The sequence below is a fragment of the Chanodichthys erythropterus genome, chromosome 23 (genome assembly GCF_024489055.1).
Source record: "Chanodichthys erythropterus isolate Z2021 chromosome 23, ASM2448905v1, whole genome shotgun sequence".
Classification (NCBI taxonomy): domain Eukaryota; kingdom Metazoa; phylum Chordata; class Actinopteri; order Cypriniformes; family Xenocyprididae; genus Chanodichthys; species Chanodichthys erythropterus.
The window spans coordinates 5,509,219-5,529,838 of record NC_090243.1 but is presented as its reverse complement, the minus strand read 5'-3'; the positions used below and the strand labels follow the sequence as shown (position 1 = coordinate 5,529,838).

At 36.4% G+C, this 20,620-nt stretch overlaps 2 protein-coding genes across 2 annotated transcripts in view; both read right to left on the bottom strand.

The window, feature by feature from the left end:
- Positions 1–318: 318 nt before the first annotated feature.
- Positions 319–4,009, bottom strand: pdia4 (protein disulfide isomerase family A, member 4). The gene is made up of 10 exons (XM_067377983.1): positions 3,734–4,009; positions 3,336–3,507; positions 3,031–3,236; positions 2,784–2,922; positions 2,477–2,682; positions 2,237–2,395; positions 1,988–2,139; positions 1,488–1,644; positions 1,157–1,390; positions 319–938 (listed from the first exon to the last, which is right to left on the bottom strand). The coding sequence occupies exons 1-10, from the start codon at positions 3,819–3,821 to the stop codon at positions 523–525; spliced, it is 1,929 nt and encodes a 642-aa protein (XP_067234084.1). The 5' UTR covers positions 3,822–4,009; the 3' UTR covers positions 319–522.
- Positions 4,010–5,650: 1,641 nt separating this feature from the next.
- LOC137014428 (polycystin-1-like protein 1) overlaps positions 5,651–20,620 on the bottom strand; it is a 28,344-nt gene continuing 13,374 nt past the window's right edge. Inside the window, exons 27-54 of the mRNA XM_067378731.1 lie at positions 20,473–20,573; positions 19,491–19,686; positions 19,133–19,216; positions 18,833–19,040; positions 18,612–18,718; positions 18,281–18,497; positions 16,401–16,574; positions 16,185–16,304; positions 15,962–16,028; positions 15,777–15,880; positions 15,486–15,654; positions 14,733–14,856; positions 14,525–14,609; positions 14,224–14,385; positions 14,000–14,118; positions 13,812–13,925; positions 13,593–13,716; positions 13,415–13,495; positions 12,717–12,847; positions 12,412–12,646; positions 10,380–10,481; positions 10,147–10,287; positions 9,787–9,921; positions 9,472–9,684; positions 7,893–8,054; positions 7,613–7,779; positions 6,423–6,533; positions 5,651–6,319 (exon numbers count right to left, since the gene is read on the bottom strand). Of these exons, the coding sequence (XP_067234832.1) occupies positions 5,881–6,319; positions 6,423–6,533; positions 7,613–7,779; positions 7,893–8,054; positions 9,472–9,684; positions 9,787–9,921; positions 10,147–10,287; positions 10,380–10,481; positions 12,412–12,646; positions 12,717–12,847; positions 13,415–13,495; positions 13,593–13,716; positions 13,812–13,925; positions 14,000–14,118; positions 14,224–14,385; positions 14,525–14,609; positions 14,733–14,856; positions 15,486–15,654; positions 15,777–15,880; positions 15,962–16,028; positions 16,185–16,304; positions 16,401–16,574; positions 18,281–18,497; positions 18,612–18,718; positions 18,833–19,040; positions 19,133–19,216; positions 19,491–19,686; positions 20,473–20,573 (4,192 nt within the window). The 3' untranslated portion in view covers positions 5,651–5,880. The remainder of the gene's footprint in view (positions 6,320–6,422; positions 6,534–7,612; positions 7,780–7,892; positions 8,055–9,471; positions 9,685–9,786; positions 9,922–10,146; positions 10,288–10,379; positions 10,482–12,411; positions 12,647–12,716; positions 12,848–13,414; positions 13,496–13,592; positions 13,717–13,811; positions 13,926–13,999; positions 14,119–14,223; positions 14,386–14,524; positions 14,610–14,732; positions 14,857–15,485; positions 15,655–15,776; positions 15,881–15,961; positions 16,029–16,184; positions 16,305–16,400; positions 16,575–18,280; positions 18,498–18,611; positions 18,719–18,832; positions 19,041–19,132; positions 19,217–19,490; positions 19,687–20,472; positions 20,574–20,620) is intronic.

Sequence of the window (20,620 nt, the reverse complement as noted above, 5' to 3'; positions counted from 1 at the left end):
TTTAAAACAAGGTGTACACTCCAGGCTCAAGGTGTCCTGGACACCAATATTTTAACGATTCATTAAGAAGTCCATACTGGGCAACTGAGATTGAGAGGTTAGGATGCACATTTTTGGAACTACAACACACCAAGAGTGTATATTAGCTGGTTTTGGGGGTTTTTTTTGCATGCTTTCACGATCTAAAGGAGCATTTTTTGACCTGAAAATTGAAGTGTGATGTCAAGATTTAACAACCGGATGACATTAAGCAGGTTGGTCATCAAGAATGAGTACATTAGCTTATTTATGACAACCACTCCAATTATATTTTTACAGTATTTTATTTAAAAGACTTGAGAGAAATAAACCTAATAAACAGTGCTTGGTTTGGAATGAAAATACTGAATGTTTTGATCCCAGAAACAAAAGTACAAACAACAAATCAAAACATTCTCTTTTTGGAAGGTCTCTAAGCCCCCCAGAATACTTCCATTCTCAGGGAACTGCATTTATTTAAAGTTCATGGTTTCTATAAATCTCTTAGAGCTCATCTTTTTTGTGTGATAATTTTGTGGCATGTTTTTCCACAAATTTGGTCAGTTCCTCCACATCCCTTTTGCCGCCTTCAAATTTGACTGGGCTCTGCTTGCTGTTGCTGGGAGAAAAGTAGATCGTAGGGAAGCCCTCTACTTTATAACTGTCGTGGGGCACATCATTAGCAGTGGCATCCATTTTGGCAATGACAAGATTCTTCTCATTTTTGTATTTCTTTCCAAGAGCCGTGTAATCTGGCTCCATCTTTTTACAGTGGCCACACCATGGTGCATAGAACTCGATAAGGACATCTTTCTTTGTATCCATGACAATGTCATCAAAAGTCTTGCCCACCACAACCTTCACTGGTCCTTTGTTGCTCTTGGGAATAGGCTGAGACTTTACAATAGGTTTCAGCTTACCTGTCAAGAGAAGAAAAGACACGTAGTCACTAATTTGAACGAAAAGTGGTGTTCTACACCAATGCAAGGCTGTCATTCTTACAGTTGCATTCTTTGAATAACTTCTCTTACAATACTGGCTTAAGATTTAACTCAGTATTGAAACAATCATTATTATTAAGCCTTAAGCTGTGAAACCATGTTCACTTTCATAAGGAATACATAAATCAACAGCTTACCTTTTTTGAAGGCCATGATGAAGCTCCGGAGCACATCAGAGTCAAATTCCTCTGGCTCCATGGCATATTTCTTCCTTCCCTCACCAAGAATTCCAACATTCACCTCCTCCCCACTTTCGCTGAGTCCAAGGCTCTTCAGTTCATCAGCATAGTCTTCCTCATCCGCAATGGCAAATGTGTACTCTGGGAAGTCCTTTGCTACTTCAAGCACTTTGCTCCTCCAAAACTGTGTGGCTGGGTGGAAATCAATTGTGTCAGTAGTGAACAAAAGCATTTGCATTGTGTGTTAAAGGTATGATCTTAATTCCTTTTGCATGGCTTTGCTACATACCAACTCTGAAGTCAAAACTGAAGTCCACTCCATAATAAACAACCACAAGAGGTCGTGTGGTGTATCTCTTTGCATCATTGCTCTGTTTTCTGTGTCCAACCAAAGGTAGTATGTGTTTCTTGAAGAAATCTTGAACTTCTGAAGCAGCTGTGGAATCCTTCAGGAAAAACAAAGACAATTTTTTAGGAAAACCAACTTCAGGTCCGCTCACATTTTCCTTCATTCTGCGAATCTTCACAGGCAAAATCTAGTCATTTAAATAGGAATATACACAATGAGGAATTTCACTTATCCGCGAAAGATTTACCCACACAGATTTCACAGTGGGTTTGAGTTGGTTACACTAATTTGCCACATTGACCAACAGAAAACTTTGGTTCAAAAGTAACTTCTTAGCTGTTTTTGCCCATGTAAATTTCTGTAATGTTACTGCACCTTAACAATAGTATCATGCTTGCTTTGCAAAGATCTCACAGGAACATTAAAGATGCAGAACTTACTTTAATTGTTAGTGAATGAGATGCTGGCTCATATTTAGACCTAAACTTCTCTGGATGGAGCATGACTACTTGTCCAGGTGAAGCCTTGAGGAATTGTGCGACTTCATTATTGAACGTATGCATAAATTTGTAGTCATCTCGCAGAGAATTACCTGCAGTAAGAGAGAACAAGTTGTTAGGAAAGTAAAAAAAAAAGTAAAGATTAAATTTCATTCATTTGAGAAGGACGACTGTCGGCATAATACACACATGCTTCTTGATAGATCTCATATGCTGCATCTTCTTCACTGGAGAAAACGCCTACAATAACTGCATCATCTCCATCTCTGAGGATCTCCTGAACCTGTTTCAGAGTCTGCACCTGCTTTGATGGAGGACCCGCCTGGTCTGACATGTAATCAACAATACCTAGAGGAAAAAGAATGAAGAGACTGAAATTCCCAACAGCTCCACATCAATCGGTCACCAAGACATTGGCTGAATGCCTACCGAACTTCTCCCGTGGTCCGTTGTAATCGAAAGCTTTGCCCTTTCTGAAAATTTTAAGAGTTGGGTAGCCAGAAACACCAAACCGTGTCGCTAAATCACTCTCTGCAGTGGCATCTACTTTAGCCAGTGGAATAGGAGGAGTGCGACTGCTGAGCTCTTTAGCAGCCTTTTCATACTCAGGAGCGAGTCTCTTGCAGTGGCCACACCTGTTTGAATTTAAACACAGTATTCTCAAAAAGACACACTGATGGTTTAGAAAGAAGGCAAAGATGTTAAATGCAAAGTTAAGTAAGATGCATATACAAACCAAGGTGCATAGAACTCCACCAAAATGATGTCTGCATTGTTCACCACGTCATCAAAATTATCCTTAGTCAAGACTAGGGTGGCCTCTGGAGGAGGTTTCCAGTCTGGTTGAGCAACTTCTTTAACCCGTTCCAAAATGGCTGGAAAAATTAAAGTTAAAACCATGCTTGATTAACAATACACCAGAAAAGAAACTGATTCACAGCAACCTATAGGAAGCCATTGAAATTAATTTAAAGTGCACTCACCATGCTCACTTCTGTCCCCATCATAGTCCACTGGCTCCCCTTTTTTGAGTATTTTGATGGTGGGATATCCAGACACTTCAAACCTACTGCCCAGAGCACTGGCCTTAGTGGCATCAACCTTTGCCACTGGAATAGGTGGGTCGTTCTCCTTTAGCGTCTGAGCGATCTTCTCATACTCAGGAGCGAACTGTTTGCAGTGGCCACACCTGAAAAAAAAAAAAAAAAAAAAGTGTAATATTTGCATGACCAAGATCTTTGACAGGCGATGACGTGTCTCCAGCTGATGTGGAGGAAAGAAAACTTACCATGGTGCATAGAACTCCACCAATACTGTGTCTTTGCCTTCTATGAAGGTGTCAAAGTTTCCATCTGTCAGCACCAGCACCCCATTCTCCTCCTTTACTTCAGTGTCATCTCCATCATCATCCTCATCATCATCATCATCATCATCTTCCTCTCCTAGATCTTCAGCTGAATCTTAAATATTTAACAAATATGAAATGCATTGAGCTAAATTAATATCAATATTTTCTTGATACTTTTTTAAGTCTTTGTTGTAGTGCGTCTCCACTGCACAGTCCAACATGCTGAGTTGCACTAAACAACAATAATGCATCAAGCTTGCTAGCAAATGCAATGGCTCTGAATAGCTCAAAACACTCCAAAAATGTTAGATATCAATATCCTGCAACAGATATCTTACCATCTTTGGCATCTTCTTCGCATCGGCTCGGCAATATGAAGTGTGTCACTCCAAGCAGCACAATCAATAGAAGGGTTATCTTCTTCATGATCTGTGATATTCACGCCTCCTTTAGTTAGCTAGATGGATTAAACCGAGGTGCATACACTGCTACCGGTAGTCAAATTAATAAATACTGTGATAGTTATTATGATAACGCTTGCATTAAATGATTTTGGCTCAGCTCATCACAAACCACGCATTTTTCTCTCGAACCAAATTAGTCTGTCCCCACTCCTTTACTTGAACTTGTCTGACTTGCCACGCTCTGATTGGCTGGTAGCGCAAGGACTTGGCCAATCATCGATCGCCACTCAAGTCTGTAGCTCATGCACGTTCATAACCGCAATTGGGTGGTGTGTCTTTGGATACAATGTGATTGGATGGTAAGTGAAAGGGATGGGACGAGATCCAGGAAGTGTAACCACCAGGAGCAAGTTGTGTTATGTACTGTATTTTCCAAAGGGTAGGGGGAACCATTAAAACTGCCTTTTAAGTTATCTGATCTTTATATGCAGGTGTTTCTATACTGACAAGAATAATTTTACTCTTAATTTGGAATAACAGATGTATTTTACATAAGAGGAAATCTTTATTTTATAAAGACTGGATAGAAAAAGGAGTTTGGGCTGTAATACATGTAATGGATGAAGTTATGATAATCTTAATTTGTATTGTTCATATAGACAATATTCTTTAGTTGTCAAAGCTATTCGTGTAGCTTTGAGAAATCTAATTAAAGGTATATTACAGTATTCTTCTGTAATATCCACACCTCTGGATTTGTTTATTGACAAGTATAATTTCTTGGATGAAAAATGTAATAACAAGGTTGAGATCACTTATTACAAAAGAATATTTCCCTCTTTCTGTTAAAAGAAAATAGATCTCCAAGGTTTTCCAAAGTTGACACTATCAAAGTGATACTTGTCAGTTCCTTTGTTACCTAAAATGAAAGAAGTACATTTCAAAACAATTATCGACATTTGTCCATGTAACGAATTTCTAAGAGTAAGGTTTAATTTGGATTGCAATGTGTGTACGTTTTGTCAAAAAGATTATTGAATCTCAGAAACATCTTTTTTAGAATTGAACGATTGTTAAGTCTTTTTTGGGACAGATTATATGAGTGGTTGGAGACAAAAAATGTAATACCTGCCTTTGACTATCATATTGTTAAATTTGGTGTCTTTTTTGACAACAAAGACATTTAATTTTTGTGTAATAATGTGTTGATTGTAGCCAAATTTTACCTACACTAATGTAGATTTGTTAAAGGGTTAGTTCACCCAAAAATGAAAATTCTGTCATTAATTACTCACTGCCGTTCCATACCAGTAAGACCTGCATTCATCTTTGGAACACAAATTAAGATATTTTAGTTGAAATCCGATGGCTCAGTGAGGCCTCCATAGCCAGCAATGACATTTCCTCTCTCAAGATCCATAAATGCACTAAAAACATATTTAAATCAGTTCATGTGAGTACAGTGGTTCAATAATAATATTATAAAGCGACGAGAATATTTTTGGTGCGGCGAAAAAAACAAAATAATGACTTATATAGTGATGGCTTCAGAAAGAAGCGTTCCTAACAGCTGATTCATAACGCTCCGAATCTTCCTGAAAGCAGTGTTTTGAAATCGGCCATTACTATATAAGTCGTTTTTTTTTTTTTTTTTGTGCACAAAAAATATTCTCGTTGCTTTATAATATTAATATTGAACCACTGTACTCACATGAACTGATTTAAATATGTTTTTAGTACATTAATGGATCTTGAGAGAGGAAATGTCATTGCTCCCTATACAGGCCTCACTGAGCCATCGGATTTCAACTAAAATATCTTAATTTTTGTTCAGAAGATTAACGAAGGTCTTACGGGTGTGGAACGGCAGTGAGTAATTAATGAAAGTTTGCGGTAAGACTGTGTAAACAATGTTGTTCAAAGAACAAAACATGAACGTTTTTATAAAGTCATGCCAAATGACCATTATAAAAACCAGTTGGAAATTTCAGAGGAAACCCATATGGTTTGAAAATGCTTCTCTTCCAGAATTTATCAGTACAAACTGAACATCTCTTTTTTTCTTGCATTACATACAATGTTCAATCAATGTACCCTGGAATAACCATTTGATCTTCAACAGAATTGTCCATTCCCTCAACAGGTAAGGTTTTAACCACATACGACTGTCCAGCTGACTTGTCATGAGCTGTATAACCCATGTTCACTTTGCAAGTTGGTGAGGTTAAAACAGTCTGCCTTTTCATTTGTGTGATGATTTGAGTCTTGAGGGCATCATCTGCCACCCTGCTTGGATCAGGCAGTGTTGCTGATTTAGAGGACACTATGCCCTTCCACTCAGCTGGTGCACAATGGATATGCTTGCATGAAGAAAGAATTTGTGCCTGTCCAATCTCTTCTGACTCTCCGACAGGATCTTTGAGGTGGTTTTTGAAATTCCTCGGCCCTCTTGAAAGGCTCTTCTCCTGCATTCTTCCTCTGCTTTGTAAGCACTGAGACATTCTGTGTTCAAGTGCGAATCTTGAAGTGAATTAATTAGCGAATTACAGTGTTAGACTTTGACATTCAATCATATTGTATATCAGCTCTCTTCTGTATTTGACTTAGAAAACAACAAATCTACCTGTGAGGGTTTTCCTTATATGCCAAAAATGAGGCATCACTCATATCCAAGCATCCTTTGTGTTTCATCCCCATTCTGTGTGGCTGGCTATTCATACAGCTTTTGTCACTCCATACAAAACAACAATATACAATTGTTGCAAATTTAATATATAATGTCAATTTTAACATTTAAAGAGTTTATTGACCCAAAAATGAAAATTCTGTCATTAATTACTCACCCTCATGTCGTTTCACACTCGTAAGACCTTCGTTCATCTTCAGAACACAAATTAAGATCTTTTTGATGAAATCCAAGAGGTTTATGACTCGTCCATAGACAGAAATTTAACCAACACATTCAAAGCCCAGAAAGGTACTAAAGACATCGTTAAAACAGTCGACGTGACTGCAGTGGTTCAACCTTAATGTTATGGAGCGATAAGAAACAAAAATAACTTTATTCAACAATCTCTTTTCTTCCCTGTCATTATCCTTACGTAATTGCCGCAGTAAGCACAGTGAAGGCTTCAGTGTTTATGTCCAAATGCCATCTCAGTATTGGCCAAAGCTGATCACGTGAGCAGTATGACGCATTCGTGTGATGCTGACACAGGAGCCGGCCAATAATGAGTCGGTGTTCTGACGTAGAACCTGGAAGCGCTGGACGTAAACAACTTATGAGAATGACACAGAAGAGAAAATTTGTTAAATAAAGTCATTATTTTTGTTTTGTTTTTGCGCACAAAAAATATTCTCGTCACTACATAAAATTAAGGTTGAACCACTGTAGTCACAGCGACTTTTTTAACAATGTCTTTAGTACCTTTCTGGACCTTGAAACTGGAGGTTAAACTGCTGTCTATGGACGAGTCATAAACCTTTTGGATTTCATCAAAAATATCTTAATTTGTGTTCTGAAGATGAACGAAGGTCTTACGGGTTTGGAACGACATGAGGGTGAGTATTTAATGACAGAATTTTTGGGTGACCTGACCCTTTAATAATATTAATAAACTTTAATATACATTTTGAGATAAAACACTAAAATGCATTTTAAGTACATTTTCTTTTTAAGCTGGTGCTTTAGATGTAATTTAATAGCACTAATTACTAATACTATACTGCATATAACAAAATGCACACGTAAAATGTGTGTACAGTGTGGCATGAATAATGTGAATGTTGTGCAAAATAAGTAAAATAATCACCTCTGAGTCTGAGCAATAGACGTGCTCAGAAAGTGGGAATGAAACATTGCTCTGGGTTTCAAATAGATGTTCTTTTGCTGGCAGGGTGTTGTGGAGACTGTCTGACATGCTGCAGAGATGAAACATCAGCTCATCCATGAGATCCTCAAACTCTTCTAAATAAAAGCTCTGTGGAAAGAAATGCAGATTTATCTATAAATTATTACAAAAATCTCTACAATGATGCAGTCAATAGTACATACATAATAAAAACTGTATTAATGATTACAGGGAGTGCTTACATTAGTGTGGACATGATGGTCAGTTGACTTGTGACTGGCTTTGCCAATAATGAATAAAGCCATGTCTTTGACATAATAGATCAGCTCAAAGACAGTCAGTAAATGTTTTCTTTTTTTAGTTGGCTTTGTTTGTTTCACAAAAATTGTAAGGGTGGAAATTACCTAGAAAAAAAACAAACACATTTTTAGAGTAATATCGAATCAAGTCCAAATCATGTAAACCATTATAGCAGGTATACAGGTGCTGGTCATATAATTAGAATATCATCAAAAAGTTTATTTATATCACTAATTCCATTCCAAAAGTGAAACTTGTATATTATATTCAAATGTTTATTTCTTTTCATTTTGATGATTATAACTGACAACTAAGGAAAATCCCAAATTCAGTATCTCAGAAAATCTGAATATTGTGAAAAGGTTCAATATTGAAGACACCTGGTGCCACATTCTAATCAGCTAATTAACTCAAAACACCTGCAAAGGCCTTTAAATGGTCTCTCGGTCTAGTTTTGTAGGCTACACAATCATGGGGAAGACTGCTGACTTGACAGTTGTCCAAAAGACGACCATTGACACCTTGCACAAGCTCTGTGTCCAAGCACATTAATAGAGAGGCGAAGGGAAGGAAAAGATGTGGTAGAAAAAAAAGCGTAAAAGCAATAGGGATAACTGCACCCTGGAGAGGATTGTGAAACAAAACCCATTCAAAAATGTGGGGGAGATTCACAAAGAGTGGACTGCAGCTGCAGTCAGTGCTTCAAGAACCACTACGCACAGGCGTATGCAAGACATGGGTTTCAGCTGTCGCATTCCTTGTGTCAAGCCACTCTTGAACAACAGACAGCGTCAGAAGCGTCTAAAGACAAAAAGGACTACTGCTGAGTGGTCCAAAGTTATGTTCTCTGATGAAAGTAAATTTTGCATTTCCTTTGGAAATCAGGGTCCCAGAGTCTGGAGGAAGAGAGGAGAGGCACACAATCCACATGTTTGAGGTGGAGTGTAAAGTTTCCACAGTCAGTGATGGTTTGGGGTGCCATGTCATCTGCTAGTGTTGGTCCACTGTGTTTTCTGAGGTCCAAGGTCAACGCAGCCGTATACCAGGAAGTTTTAGAGCACTTCATGCTTCCTGCTGCTGTCCAACTTTATGGAGATGCAGATTTCATTTTCCAACAGGACTTGGCACCTGCACACAGTGCCAAAGCTACCAGTACCTGGTTTAAGGACCATGTTATCCCTGTTCTTAATTGGCCAGCACACTCGCCTGACCTGATAGAAAATCTCTGGGGTATTGTGAAGAGGAAGATGCAATATGCCAGACCCAACAATGCAGAAGAGCTGAAGGCCACTATCAGAGCAACCTGGGCTCTCATAACACCTGAGCAGTGCCACAGACTGATCGACTCCATGCCACGCCGCACTGCTGGCAAAAGGAGCCCCAACTAAGTATTGAGTGCTGTACATGTACCAATTTCTTTGTATTGATCTTAAGTAATATTCTTATTATATGACCAGCACCTGTAGTTTCAATATGAAAAGTTACACTTTAATAATACATATTTGATATTCCAATACATACCATAGCATTCAATGGAATGACAGTGCAAAATATAGCTCCAAAATAAAGTGTTGATGGGACTTGGGTTTGGAGGTAAATGTCACTAAAGGGGCTCAAGCAAAAGAAATGAGTGAAGAGCAAATGAGCAGATCTAGTGATACCAGTAAATGGGAATGAATAAAAGATCAGGTTGCGGAGACCGGAGATGGCCACTGCCACAATAACACCAGATGCCTAAATAGAAATAAAGAAAGTAATTTAATGGAAGTAGACTTCGGTTACAATAATGGAGTGAACTGATTTTAACATATTGTATTATGTAAATCAATAGTCTACCAGTAACCAAAGCAGGTTGGAGAAGATCAGATTCCAAGTAGACACAGCTGCTGCTACTGCTTTGTTTAGCCGTAGTAAGGACACACTTTTCAGAAGAAGCAAGTTCACAACACAACCAAGGAGTGACTGAGAAAGCTGTGAATTATATATGTTCATATTTAAAATGATCTGTTTGCCAGTGAATGCCATATTGCTAAATTCAGACCGCTGGCAGGAAGTCTGAACAAATTTAGTTCACTTGAGCCATCTAACTGCATACAGTGCCAGTTATTTTTCAACTGCAGTTGATTCACATTATGTCATCTTCTCATAGTGGGATAATAGAAATACAGTATAATGAATTAAACTGCTTTGCCCTACCTGTTCACAAAAGAAGATGGGGCTTAGATCAACAGGTAATTTAAAATCCTCCTTCTGCAGGAAGTCAATCATCTCTGTTTTTAGCATAAAGTTGTATACAGAGCAGGTATATCGTAAAAGACTGCAGATGATAACTGCCACCTGTGTAAATAAAAAAAATACAGAAAGTAGCAGAGTGAAGTCATTAAAAAGACATAGCATAATGTCATAATGTACTGTATGTTTAGACTGACCTCTAGCCAGCTCCAAATGTTTCTCCAGTAAAGCCATCCTCTTTGAGTCATAATATATATTTGCCAATACATATGAAGCAGGATGAATGAAAAGAAAAGAAGCTAGAAGTAAAATGACAGAGATCGAGGAAAAAATATTTGAAAAAAAAGTTAAATATACTCACAATATAATAAAGGCTATTTAAATGAAAGAAATTGGTACATTACTTATTCCAAAAATTATTCTTATTTGTGTTTCTAGTTAATTATATTCCATAATATAATATAATATAATATAATATAATATAATATAATATAATATAATATAATATAATGGACACTGAACAAAATTATAAATGCAACACTTTTGTTTTTGCCTCCATTTTTCATGATCTGAACTCAAAGATCTAAGATTTTTTCTATGTACACAAAAGGCCTATTTCTCTCAAATATTGTTCACAAATCTGTCTAAATCTGTGTTAGTGAGCACTTTGCTGAGATAATCCATCCACCTCACAGGTGTGGCATATCAAGATGCCGATTAGACAGCATGATTATTGCACAGGTGTGCCTTAGGCTGGACACAATAAAATGCCACTCTAAAATGTGCAGTTTTATCACACAGCACAATGCCACAGATGTCGCAAGTTTTGTGAGAGAGTTTAACTGGCATACTGACTGCAGGAATGTCCACCAGAGCTGTTGAATTGAATGTTCATTTCTCTACCATAAGCCGTCTCCAAAGGCGTTTCAGAGAATTTGGCAGTACATCCAACCGGCCTCACAACCGCAGACCACGTGTAACCACACCAGCCCAGGACCTCCACATCCAGCATCCTCACCTCCAAGATCGTCTGAGAGCAGCCACCCGGACAGCTGCTGCAACAATCGGTTTGCATAACCAAAGAATTTCTGCACAAACTGTCAGAAACCGTCTCAGGGAAGCTCATCTGCATGCTCGTCGTCCTCATCAGGGTCTCGACCTGACTGCAGTTCGTCGTTGTAACTGACTTGAGTGGGCAAATGCTCACATTCGATGGCATCTGGCACTTTTGAGAGGTGTTCTCTTCACGGATGAATCATGGTTTTCACTGTACAGAGCAGATGGCAGACAGCGTGTATGGCGTCGTGTGGGTGAGCGGTTTGCTGATGTCAGCGTTGTGTGATCAAGTGGCCCATGGTGGTTATGGTATGGGCAGGTGTATGTTATGGAAAACAAACACAGGTGCATTTTATTGATGGCATTTTGAATGCACAGAGATACCGTGACGAGATCCTGAGGCCCATTGTTGTGCCATTCATCCACGACCATCACCTCATGTTGCAGCATGATAATGCACAGCCCCTTGTTGCAAGGATCTGTACACAATTCCTGGAAGCTGAAAACATCCCAGTTCTTGCATAGCCAGCATACTCACCGGACATGTCTCCCATTGATGATCGGCATTTATGATCAATATCCAGCAACTTCGCACAGCCATTGAAGAGGAGTGGACCAACATTCCACAGGCCACAATCAACAACCTGATCAACTCTATGTGAAGGAGATGTGTTGCACTGTGTTAGTCAAATGGTGGTCACACCAGATACTGACTGGTTTTCAGACCCCCCTGCACATTTTAGAGTGGCCTTTTATTGTGTCCAGCCTAAGGCACACCTGTGCAATAATCATGCTGTCTAATCAGGATCTTGATATGCCACACCTGTGAGGTGGATGGATTATCTCGGCTAACACAGATTTAGACAGATTTGTGAACAATATTTGAGAGAAATAGGCCTTTTGTGTACATAGAAAAAGTCTTAGATCTTTGAGTTCAGCTCATGAAAAATGGGGGCAAAAACAAAAGTGTTGCGTTTATAATTTTGTTCAATGTAATAATATAATATAATATAATATAATATAATATAATTTTGTGTTATTACCATGGTATTGTATTATGCATATATTGTACTCACAATCAATACATTATCACATTTACCCTCCACATTAAATTTACCCTCCATATTAATGTTATCAGCTGATCATATGTCTAGGCTGTAATAAGATGCTCACCTCACAGGTCATAACACCGTAGTCAAGGGCAGCGGGGAAATGGTAAAGTCTAGTGGACTGAACACTTGCTGAGGGTATCAGAGCTCCTGCTGAGGTTTGCTCTACTAGAATAGTGACTGACGTGAAGAGGTTACTGGGCCCGTTGTACAGGATAAATTGGACCATCACAATTTGGGTGAATGGTGTCATCCAGCTTGTATCCAGAAGCTTTTTAATTGACTTGATTGCTTTGAACCTATTTTATTAATGCAATTACATATATTACAGATATTTTTCACATTAAAGATTATTAATTTGCAGTTTACCTTGTTTTTCCCAGGCTCGCACTCACTCTTTCTCCCTCATAACACCCAAGTTTTCCACAAAGTGAGTGTCTCTTTGCCACAGATTGGTTATCAGAGCATTTCATACTGTTCTTGCCCAACAAATTCAAGATCTGTTTATAGAGAAAACACACTGGAATAATTAAGATTTTTAAAAGAAAAGAAGTCTCTTATGCTCACAAAGGCTGGAATTATTTGATGAAAAATATAGTAAAACAGTAATATTGTGAAATATTACAATTTAAATTAATTATTTTATAATAAAAAATCTAGGTTTTTTTAAATATTGCATTATATTATATATTATAATAAAACTCTTTTCTGAATATATTTTAAAATGTATTTTATTCCTGTGATGGATTAAATTGAAGATTTCTGAAGGATCATGTGACACTGAAGACTGGCATAATGATGCTGAAAATTTAGCTTTGCCAAAACATGAATTAAATAATATGTTCAAATAGAAAACTGTTCTTTTAAATTGTAATAATATTTCACAATATCATCAAATAAATGCAACCTTTAAGTGACTTCTTTCAAAATCATAAAAACCCTCAAACTTCAAAATTCAAACTTTTGATCTGCAAAAAAAAAAAAAAAAAAATTGTTTATGCATCTAATGAGTTTTCACATTTAAGGAATAATTTTTTACTGTGAAACAGTCAGCGTTGGTGATTTACCTGGCATGATGAGTTGTATGTGCTCTTGATCTTTCTAATGACTGGACTCCCAATAAGAGAATAAGCTGTGAAATCTCCTGTCTGTTAAAGCAACACATAGTTAGCGGTACTTTTTGTAAAGCCACTTAAATCCTGTTTTAAATAGCAACATATGTCAAATAAATCATTAAAAATGTACTTCATTTTCTATTCCTTTATCATGGCAGTTGGCATTGTCATATAGTCTCTCTAGGAAAGTGGTTGTTGTCCATTTCCACCAATCGTCAAGTTTTTGGATGGCGTGAAATGAATTTTGTGGACTCCTGTTTATATGAAAACAACATTAGCACTTTTATTGTTAGCACTCAGTAATATATAATTTCAAGTAATGTGGCTATGTGAGAACATCTGTATTTACTTTGTGAAATGAGCTTTGATAGCCTGATTCAAATGGTACTTGTAGTCATTGGCAGACTTTCCATAAGTCACAAATAGAATCATCGACAGCATGATTAGATGTAACATCAAATCCCTGTTGAAGCAAAAGTGTATTTTTGAGGTTCGAAGGTAAAAAATTAAGAGTTGAGGTTGATCAAATAGCAAGACCTTGTAGTTTTGTAAAGGAGAGTCTGTTTCTTGATCTGGCGTCTCACACACTTCAGCTCTCTTGAATTCGGTGGCCGCACTAGACGCAGATACCTGGCTCTCTGACGGGCAGCGAGCACCTGCTCATCAAACATAATGCAGAGTAGTTGCAAACTTGATAATTATCCAATCTAAAGTTCTCTTGTGTCTAACAGTATGATAGAATCATGTTTACATGATTTTACCTTTTCAAAATGGGACTGCAGGAATTTGCTAACAAAGACATTCTCATTTTTTCGGCCCCCGTGTTTCAATAACTCAGTGACAGTCTCGTTTACACTTAGACCGTGGAACCAGTTCGGCCTCTTTCGATGTAGCAGAGACACTGTGACAGTAACTATGAGTATCTGTATGAGGAAATAAAAATTTAAAACAGGTTTAAATTTATATAGATTTTAAGATCCAAAAACAGAACGAGGGCCAAATATTAAATTGAATCCATGCACAGCTACCCTGCACAGAGTGTGAGAGATCAAGATGATTTACCATTGCTGGATGCAGTACAAAGCCACAGCAGACAAGAGAAAAGAAGACCGAATGAGTCCACAGAAGAGTCTTTGTTTTGCTGAACCTGTAGGGTAACAAATTTAAATGCTAATTTTCATATATTCGGGAAACAAATATTGTGACACATACACTTTTCAAGTAATATTTAAGCTCCAACAGAATATAGTACTAACAAAGGATCACCCACTTTACTCCAAGAGTTCCCGTGATGAGGACGCATGTAAGAGTGAGAGTCAAGCACAGGGTCCAGCCCACGTAATAACACCAGGATTGAAGATTTTGGATTCTACCATCACAAACCTGCCGCTTCTCTAGGATGTCAGTGTACAAAAAAAAAACAGAATAGCATAAAGGATAAAAAATATTCTTGAGTCTCATACAGTACTGTTTGAAAGTTTGGGGTTGGTAAGATTTTTTTAATGAAAGAAGTCTCTTATGATCACCAAGGTCGCATTTATTTGATCAAAAATACAGTAAAAACTATGAAATATTATTACAATTTAAAATAGCCATTTTCTATTTTAATATATTTTAAAATGTAATTTATTCATGTGATATATAATGCTGAATTTTCAGCATCATTACTTTAGTCTTCGGTGTCACATGATCCTTCAGAAATCATTCTAATATGCTGATTTGCTGCTTAATAAACATTTCTTTTTATTATCAATGTTGAAAACAGTTGTGCTGCTTAATATTTTTGTTAAACTCTCTTTAAAACAACATTTATTTTGAAAACATTATAAATGTCTTTATAATGGTCTTTTTCTTTCAAAACTAACCTTACTGACCCCAAACTTTATTTAAAAACTATATAAGAACTATCTAAAAATTAAAATATATTTGTTAAATAATGATAATTTATTAAAAATATACATATAGTATAGTATAGTAAAATATTATGTTATATACTTAATTTTTTTTCTAATGAATTCAAAACCTGCAGAGGTGTGCGATTTGAAATCAGTCTTATTCCATTTGCATTTGTCATGTGATCTGTTGTTGACGTCACACATTAAATCTTCCACAGTCTCTAAGATGGTGTCAGGATCCTCCTGAAGTTTTGACGTAGACATTGAATCTGAGGTTTTCCAATCCTGAGTACCGTACTGCTGGACACACCGTTTGCTTTTTCTTTAGTAATGTAGACTAATATAATTTAAGTGTAAGCATATTCAGCTCAGCATATAAAGCATAACATAAGCATATTTAATTGATCTGTACATTGTACCTTATACTCTTTTTTCCAAGAGCTTTGAGTCCAGTGGGAAACTGTATTCCAGGGCAGATATGATTCAAATGTACAATCATTCATTAGAAGTGCATCATGGTGATCTGTGAAACAGACAAACCAATAGAAAGTGTTTTGCATAAAACTATTTTGAATAATGAGTGGAGTTACACATGATAACATACCTTCTACAGAGTAGACATCAGGCACCTTGACCTTATACTGGTCTCCAGACACACTACGGGACGTGGTCTAAAAATCAGTAGCATATGAAAAAAACAACTAAATATGTATATATCATACATAATAAATAGAGTTGTCTGAATTAATGCACCCAGTAGATTCAAAATTTAACTGTGTGGCAAGAAGAAACTGAGGGACAATTTCAGGCAGCCTGGGAATTCTGACCTTGCTGACACGGAACAACAGGGACACCAGACCCCCCACCGGCATCACAGCAAGAGCACCGCACAGGCCTGTTACCATGGAAACCGGTGAAACATCAATAAGGCCCATCTCTAAAAAGCACTGCCCATTGGTGTACAGAATAAAGACATGTCTCAATATTGGGGAAATGAAAATGAAACATATTTGTTGACATGTATTGATTTCTGTGTTGAACACCTGTTCTTCCAAAAGATTTATGAGCACTGCACTGACACACATGTAGCCCTGCAGAAGCAGCAGACACACACTCCAACGCTGAGTGTGTGTGTGAGAGCTGAAAGACGGACGGCTGTACACTGACAGCCACGGGTGAAAGTCTTCCAGGTATTCTGTGAGTCTCAAATATAGAAACTTTCTCAGATACATAGAGGAAAAACACAAGATTTTTTTGTTAGATTGAATAACAGACTTATTCAAAGAAAAAAACAATATATTCATTGTAAGCATATGACAATTAATCTTGTTTTTGTATTGTGCCAAAAATTTTAAATGTAAAATTTTAAACTTCAAGTATAATTGCTGCCTTAAAGTTTCAAACTTTAAATAATGCCAAAATCAAGCTGAAATTATTCATGTAAAAATGAGAGGAATGATTATTATATTGGTGAACAAACATGTTGTAGCAAAGACGAAAACATTTTAAAGAGTGTTATTTAAATAATTTAATGTATTTAAATATAAATGCTGCTGTCAAATTAAATAGACCTAGATGTCTTTGACTTAAAGGGACAGTCTACCTGAAAATGAAAATCATTAATAAAATGTCATACTAAACCTGTATGACTTTCTTTCTTTTGCTGAACACAAAGATATTTTGAAGAATGTTGGTTTCTGATCCCAATGACTTCTATTATATGAACAAAAATACAATGGATGTAAATGGGAATCGAAATATTCAGCATTTTTCAAAATATCTTCTTTTGTGTTCTGCAGAAGAAAGAAAGTCATTCAGGTTTGGTATGACATGAGGGTGAGTAAATTATAGCAGAATGTTCATTTTTGGGTGGACAATCCTTTTATAAGAACACTGCACAGACACAAATAAATCTATACAGCCATATTTAAAGGTGCCCTAGAACTTTTTTTAAAAAAAAGGTGTAATATAAGTCTAAGGTGTCCCCTGAATGTGTCTGTGAAGTTTCAGCTCAAAATACCCCATAGATTTTTTTTTATTAATTTTTTTAACTGCCTATTTTGGGGCATCATTATAAATGAGCCGATTCAGGGCTACTGGCCCTTTAATTCTCGTGCTCCACGCCCACGGAGCTCGCGCTTGCCTTGAACAGTGCATAAACAAAGTTTACACAGCTAATATAACCCTCAAATGGATCTTTACAAAGTGTTTGTCATGCATGCATCGGATTATGTGAGTATTGTTTACTGTTATATTGTTTACATTTGATTTTGAATGAATTTGAGGCTATGCTCCGTGGCTAACAGCTAATGCTACACTGTTGGAGAGATTTATAAAGAATGAAGTTGTGTTTATGTATTATATAGACTGCAAGTTATTAATAATGAAAATGGCGACGGCTCTTGTCTCTGTGAATACAGTAAGAAACGATGGTAACTTTAACCACATTTAACAGAACATTAGCAACATGCTAACGAAACATTTAGAAAGACAATTTACAAATATCACTAAAAATATCATGGATCATGACAGTTATTATCGCTCCATCTGCCATTTTTCGCTACTGTTCTTGCTTGCTTACCTAGTCTGTTGTTTAACCTGTGCAGATCCAGATGTTAATACTGGCTGCCCTTGTCTAATGTCTTTCATAATGTTGGGAACATGGGCTGGCATATGCAAATATTGGGGGCGTACCCCTCGACTGTTACATCACAGTCGGTGTTATGTTGAGATTCGCCTGTTCTTCGGAGGTCTTTTAAACAAATGAGATTTATATAAGAAGGAGGAAACAATCGAGTTTGAGACTCACTGTAAGTCATTTCCATGTACTGAACTCTTGTTATTTGACTATGCCAAGATAAATTCAATTTTTCATTCAAGGGCACCTTTAACTAGATGTACATCAATAACAACATGGGGTTACCTGTTTAAATGTCAGGCCGCATTCAGAAGCAGCTAAACTCCTCTCCACCCTTCCATCTCCCTCATCCACTGCCAGCCAACACTGGCCCAGGAAGAACCAGCTGGACCCCTGCACCAGGTCTTTTACCACCACGTGGCTCAGGTACCAGCTGGGAGATGAACCTCCATTATCATGCCAAAGGTGCATCTTCAATACTCGACCCAGACTCTCTGGGGAGCTGAATAATGAGAAATTAGGATGTAACAAAAATGTAACAAATTAGACAATCACATTAGGTTTAAATGAATGGTTGGCTGTACTGTCTCAATATATGTGCGGAATGGGCATTTACCTCAGAATAAAAGTGTTCCTTGAGTTGCATGTAAAGAGTTTGGAGTCAGAGCTGCTGAGTTCCCTGGTTTGAGAGACACCATCATCTCCATATAGAACAATGTGAACCTGAAACATTTTACAAATAAAGATTCCAAAATGGACTGTAACGTATATAACGCATGCAACTTACAATATGTATTCACACAGTGTATGCAGCGATGGTCACACAATGATTAATACCTTTGCTGTCATTCTGGTTCTAGATCTAAAGCCTGTATCTATAGTGACAGCATAGAGGAATCTGTCTGAGGGATTGTTTTCTGGAAGCAGGAATGAGCCTGTAGTTTTCTGTATGGAAACATCAGCCTTCCTACAGAAGACCAACACCACCACATATACAGCCAGGAATATTACTGACAAAATGATCAGTATGTAGTTAGTTTTGGAGCTGCAAGACAAGATGAGAATATCTGTAAGTGTAAGTTAAAAAGCAACCATATTCAGATCTGATAACTTTAGAGAGAGGCATTGCAGGTGTACTGGATAAATTGTGAAACATCTGCCGAGTTGAAGCTGCTTATGATGTTCTCATGCGATACTGCAAATGATGCCAGGTGGCTGCAACTGAAAAAAAAGGATCATCAGACACATTTTTAGTTGTTTTTTATTAGTGCATGTGCCCACATAATATTGGCCTACAGAGCAAATGATTGACACAATAATTAATATTTTTTTTGAACATTATTAAAAATTAATTTGTAACCTATTCGTTACAAAGGTATTTGCAAGACCATTTGAAGCCATTACTACAACATTTCAGGTACTATACATATCAAAATACATGAAAATTTATTTTTTGTCTTACCACTAGATGGAGCATTTATTGTATAATCCATACCTGCAGTAGATCTTGTCTGGAGAAACACCACCATGAGAAAAACAGCCCCTGGGCTTCCACTCTTTCACACCATCCCAAGAAAGACACTCCACAGACTCAATGCTAAGCGTGTAGTTCACAGCTCTGGCAATGTACTTGTTGCTGGGGCTTTTATTATAGTCTGCATTGAGAAGCATCAGGTAAACAGCACCAGTAGCTGGAGATAAAGAAAAAAAAATCATAATGAAAAAGATACAAAAATGAAATGTAAGAAAACCCCAAAAAAATTAAATATAAATATTAATATTTAATTAGTAAAAAAAAATATATATATATATATATATATATATATATATATATATATATATATATATATATATATATATATATTATAAAAGGATAATGATAAACATATCTACAAAAAAAAAAAAAACTGTAAAAAAATAAATACGTAAAAAAACGTCTGTAAAATCTGTAAAAAAACAGATAATGTACTGGCAAAAAAATAACAGGACATTATCCAGTAATTTTACGGACATTTCCCTAAAATATAACACAATGAAGATCAAAATTCAATATTCAGGTAAAAAAAAACTGTTAAAAATTTTAAAATTTATAATGATTCTATACACTTTTGTACATTTCATTATAAAAAAATACACATTTTAAAACATTAAATAGAATATAATATATATATATTATAGTATTATATATATATATATATATATATATATATATATATAATACTAATAATAATAAATGTAAATATATATATATATACATTATATATATTTTATAATGTTATAAATATATAATGTTATATATATATATATATATATATATAATGTTTGTATTATATATAATACTAATAATGGCAGACAATTTCACATTTATAATTAATCTATATATTTAAAAAAACTACATTTCATTTTTATATCTTCAAATATTTTTGTCTATTTTGTGCCAAATACAATAATGTATGGAATAAAAAGTTTAACCAAACCATGTAAATAGGATTGAGGGAGGAAGATGTGAGCTGTCTGTCCTTTCCAGTGATATATTTTCTGTTCGTTGTACTTATTAGGTGTCGGCTGCTCGTACATCCTGTGAACAGATGTTATATTTAACATAATGGTTGACAAGAAGACTGA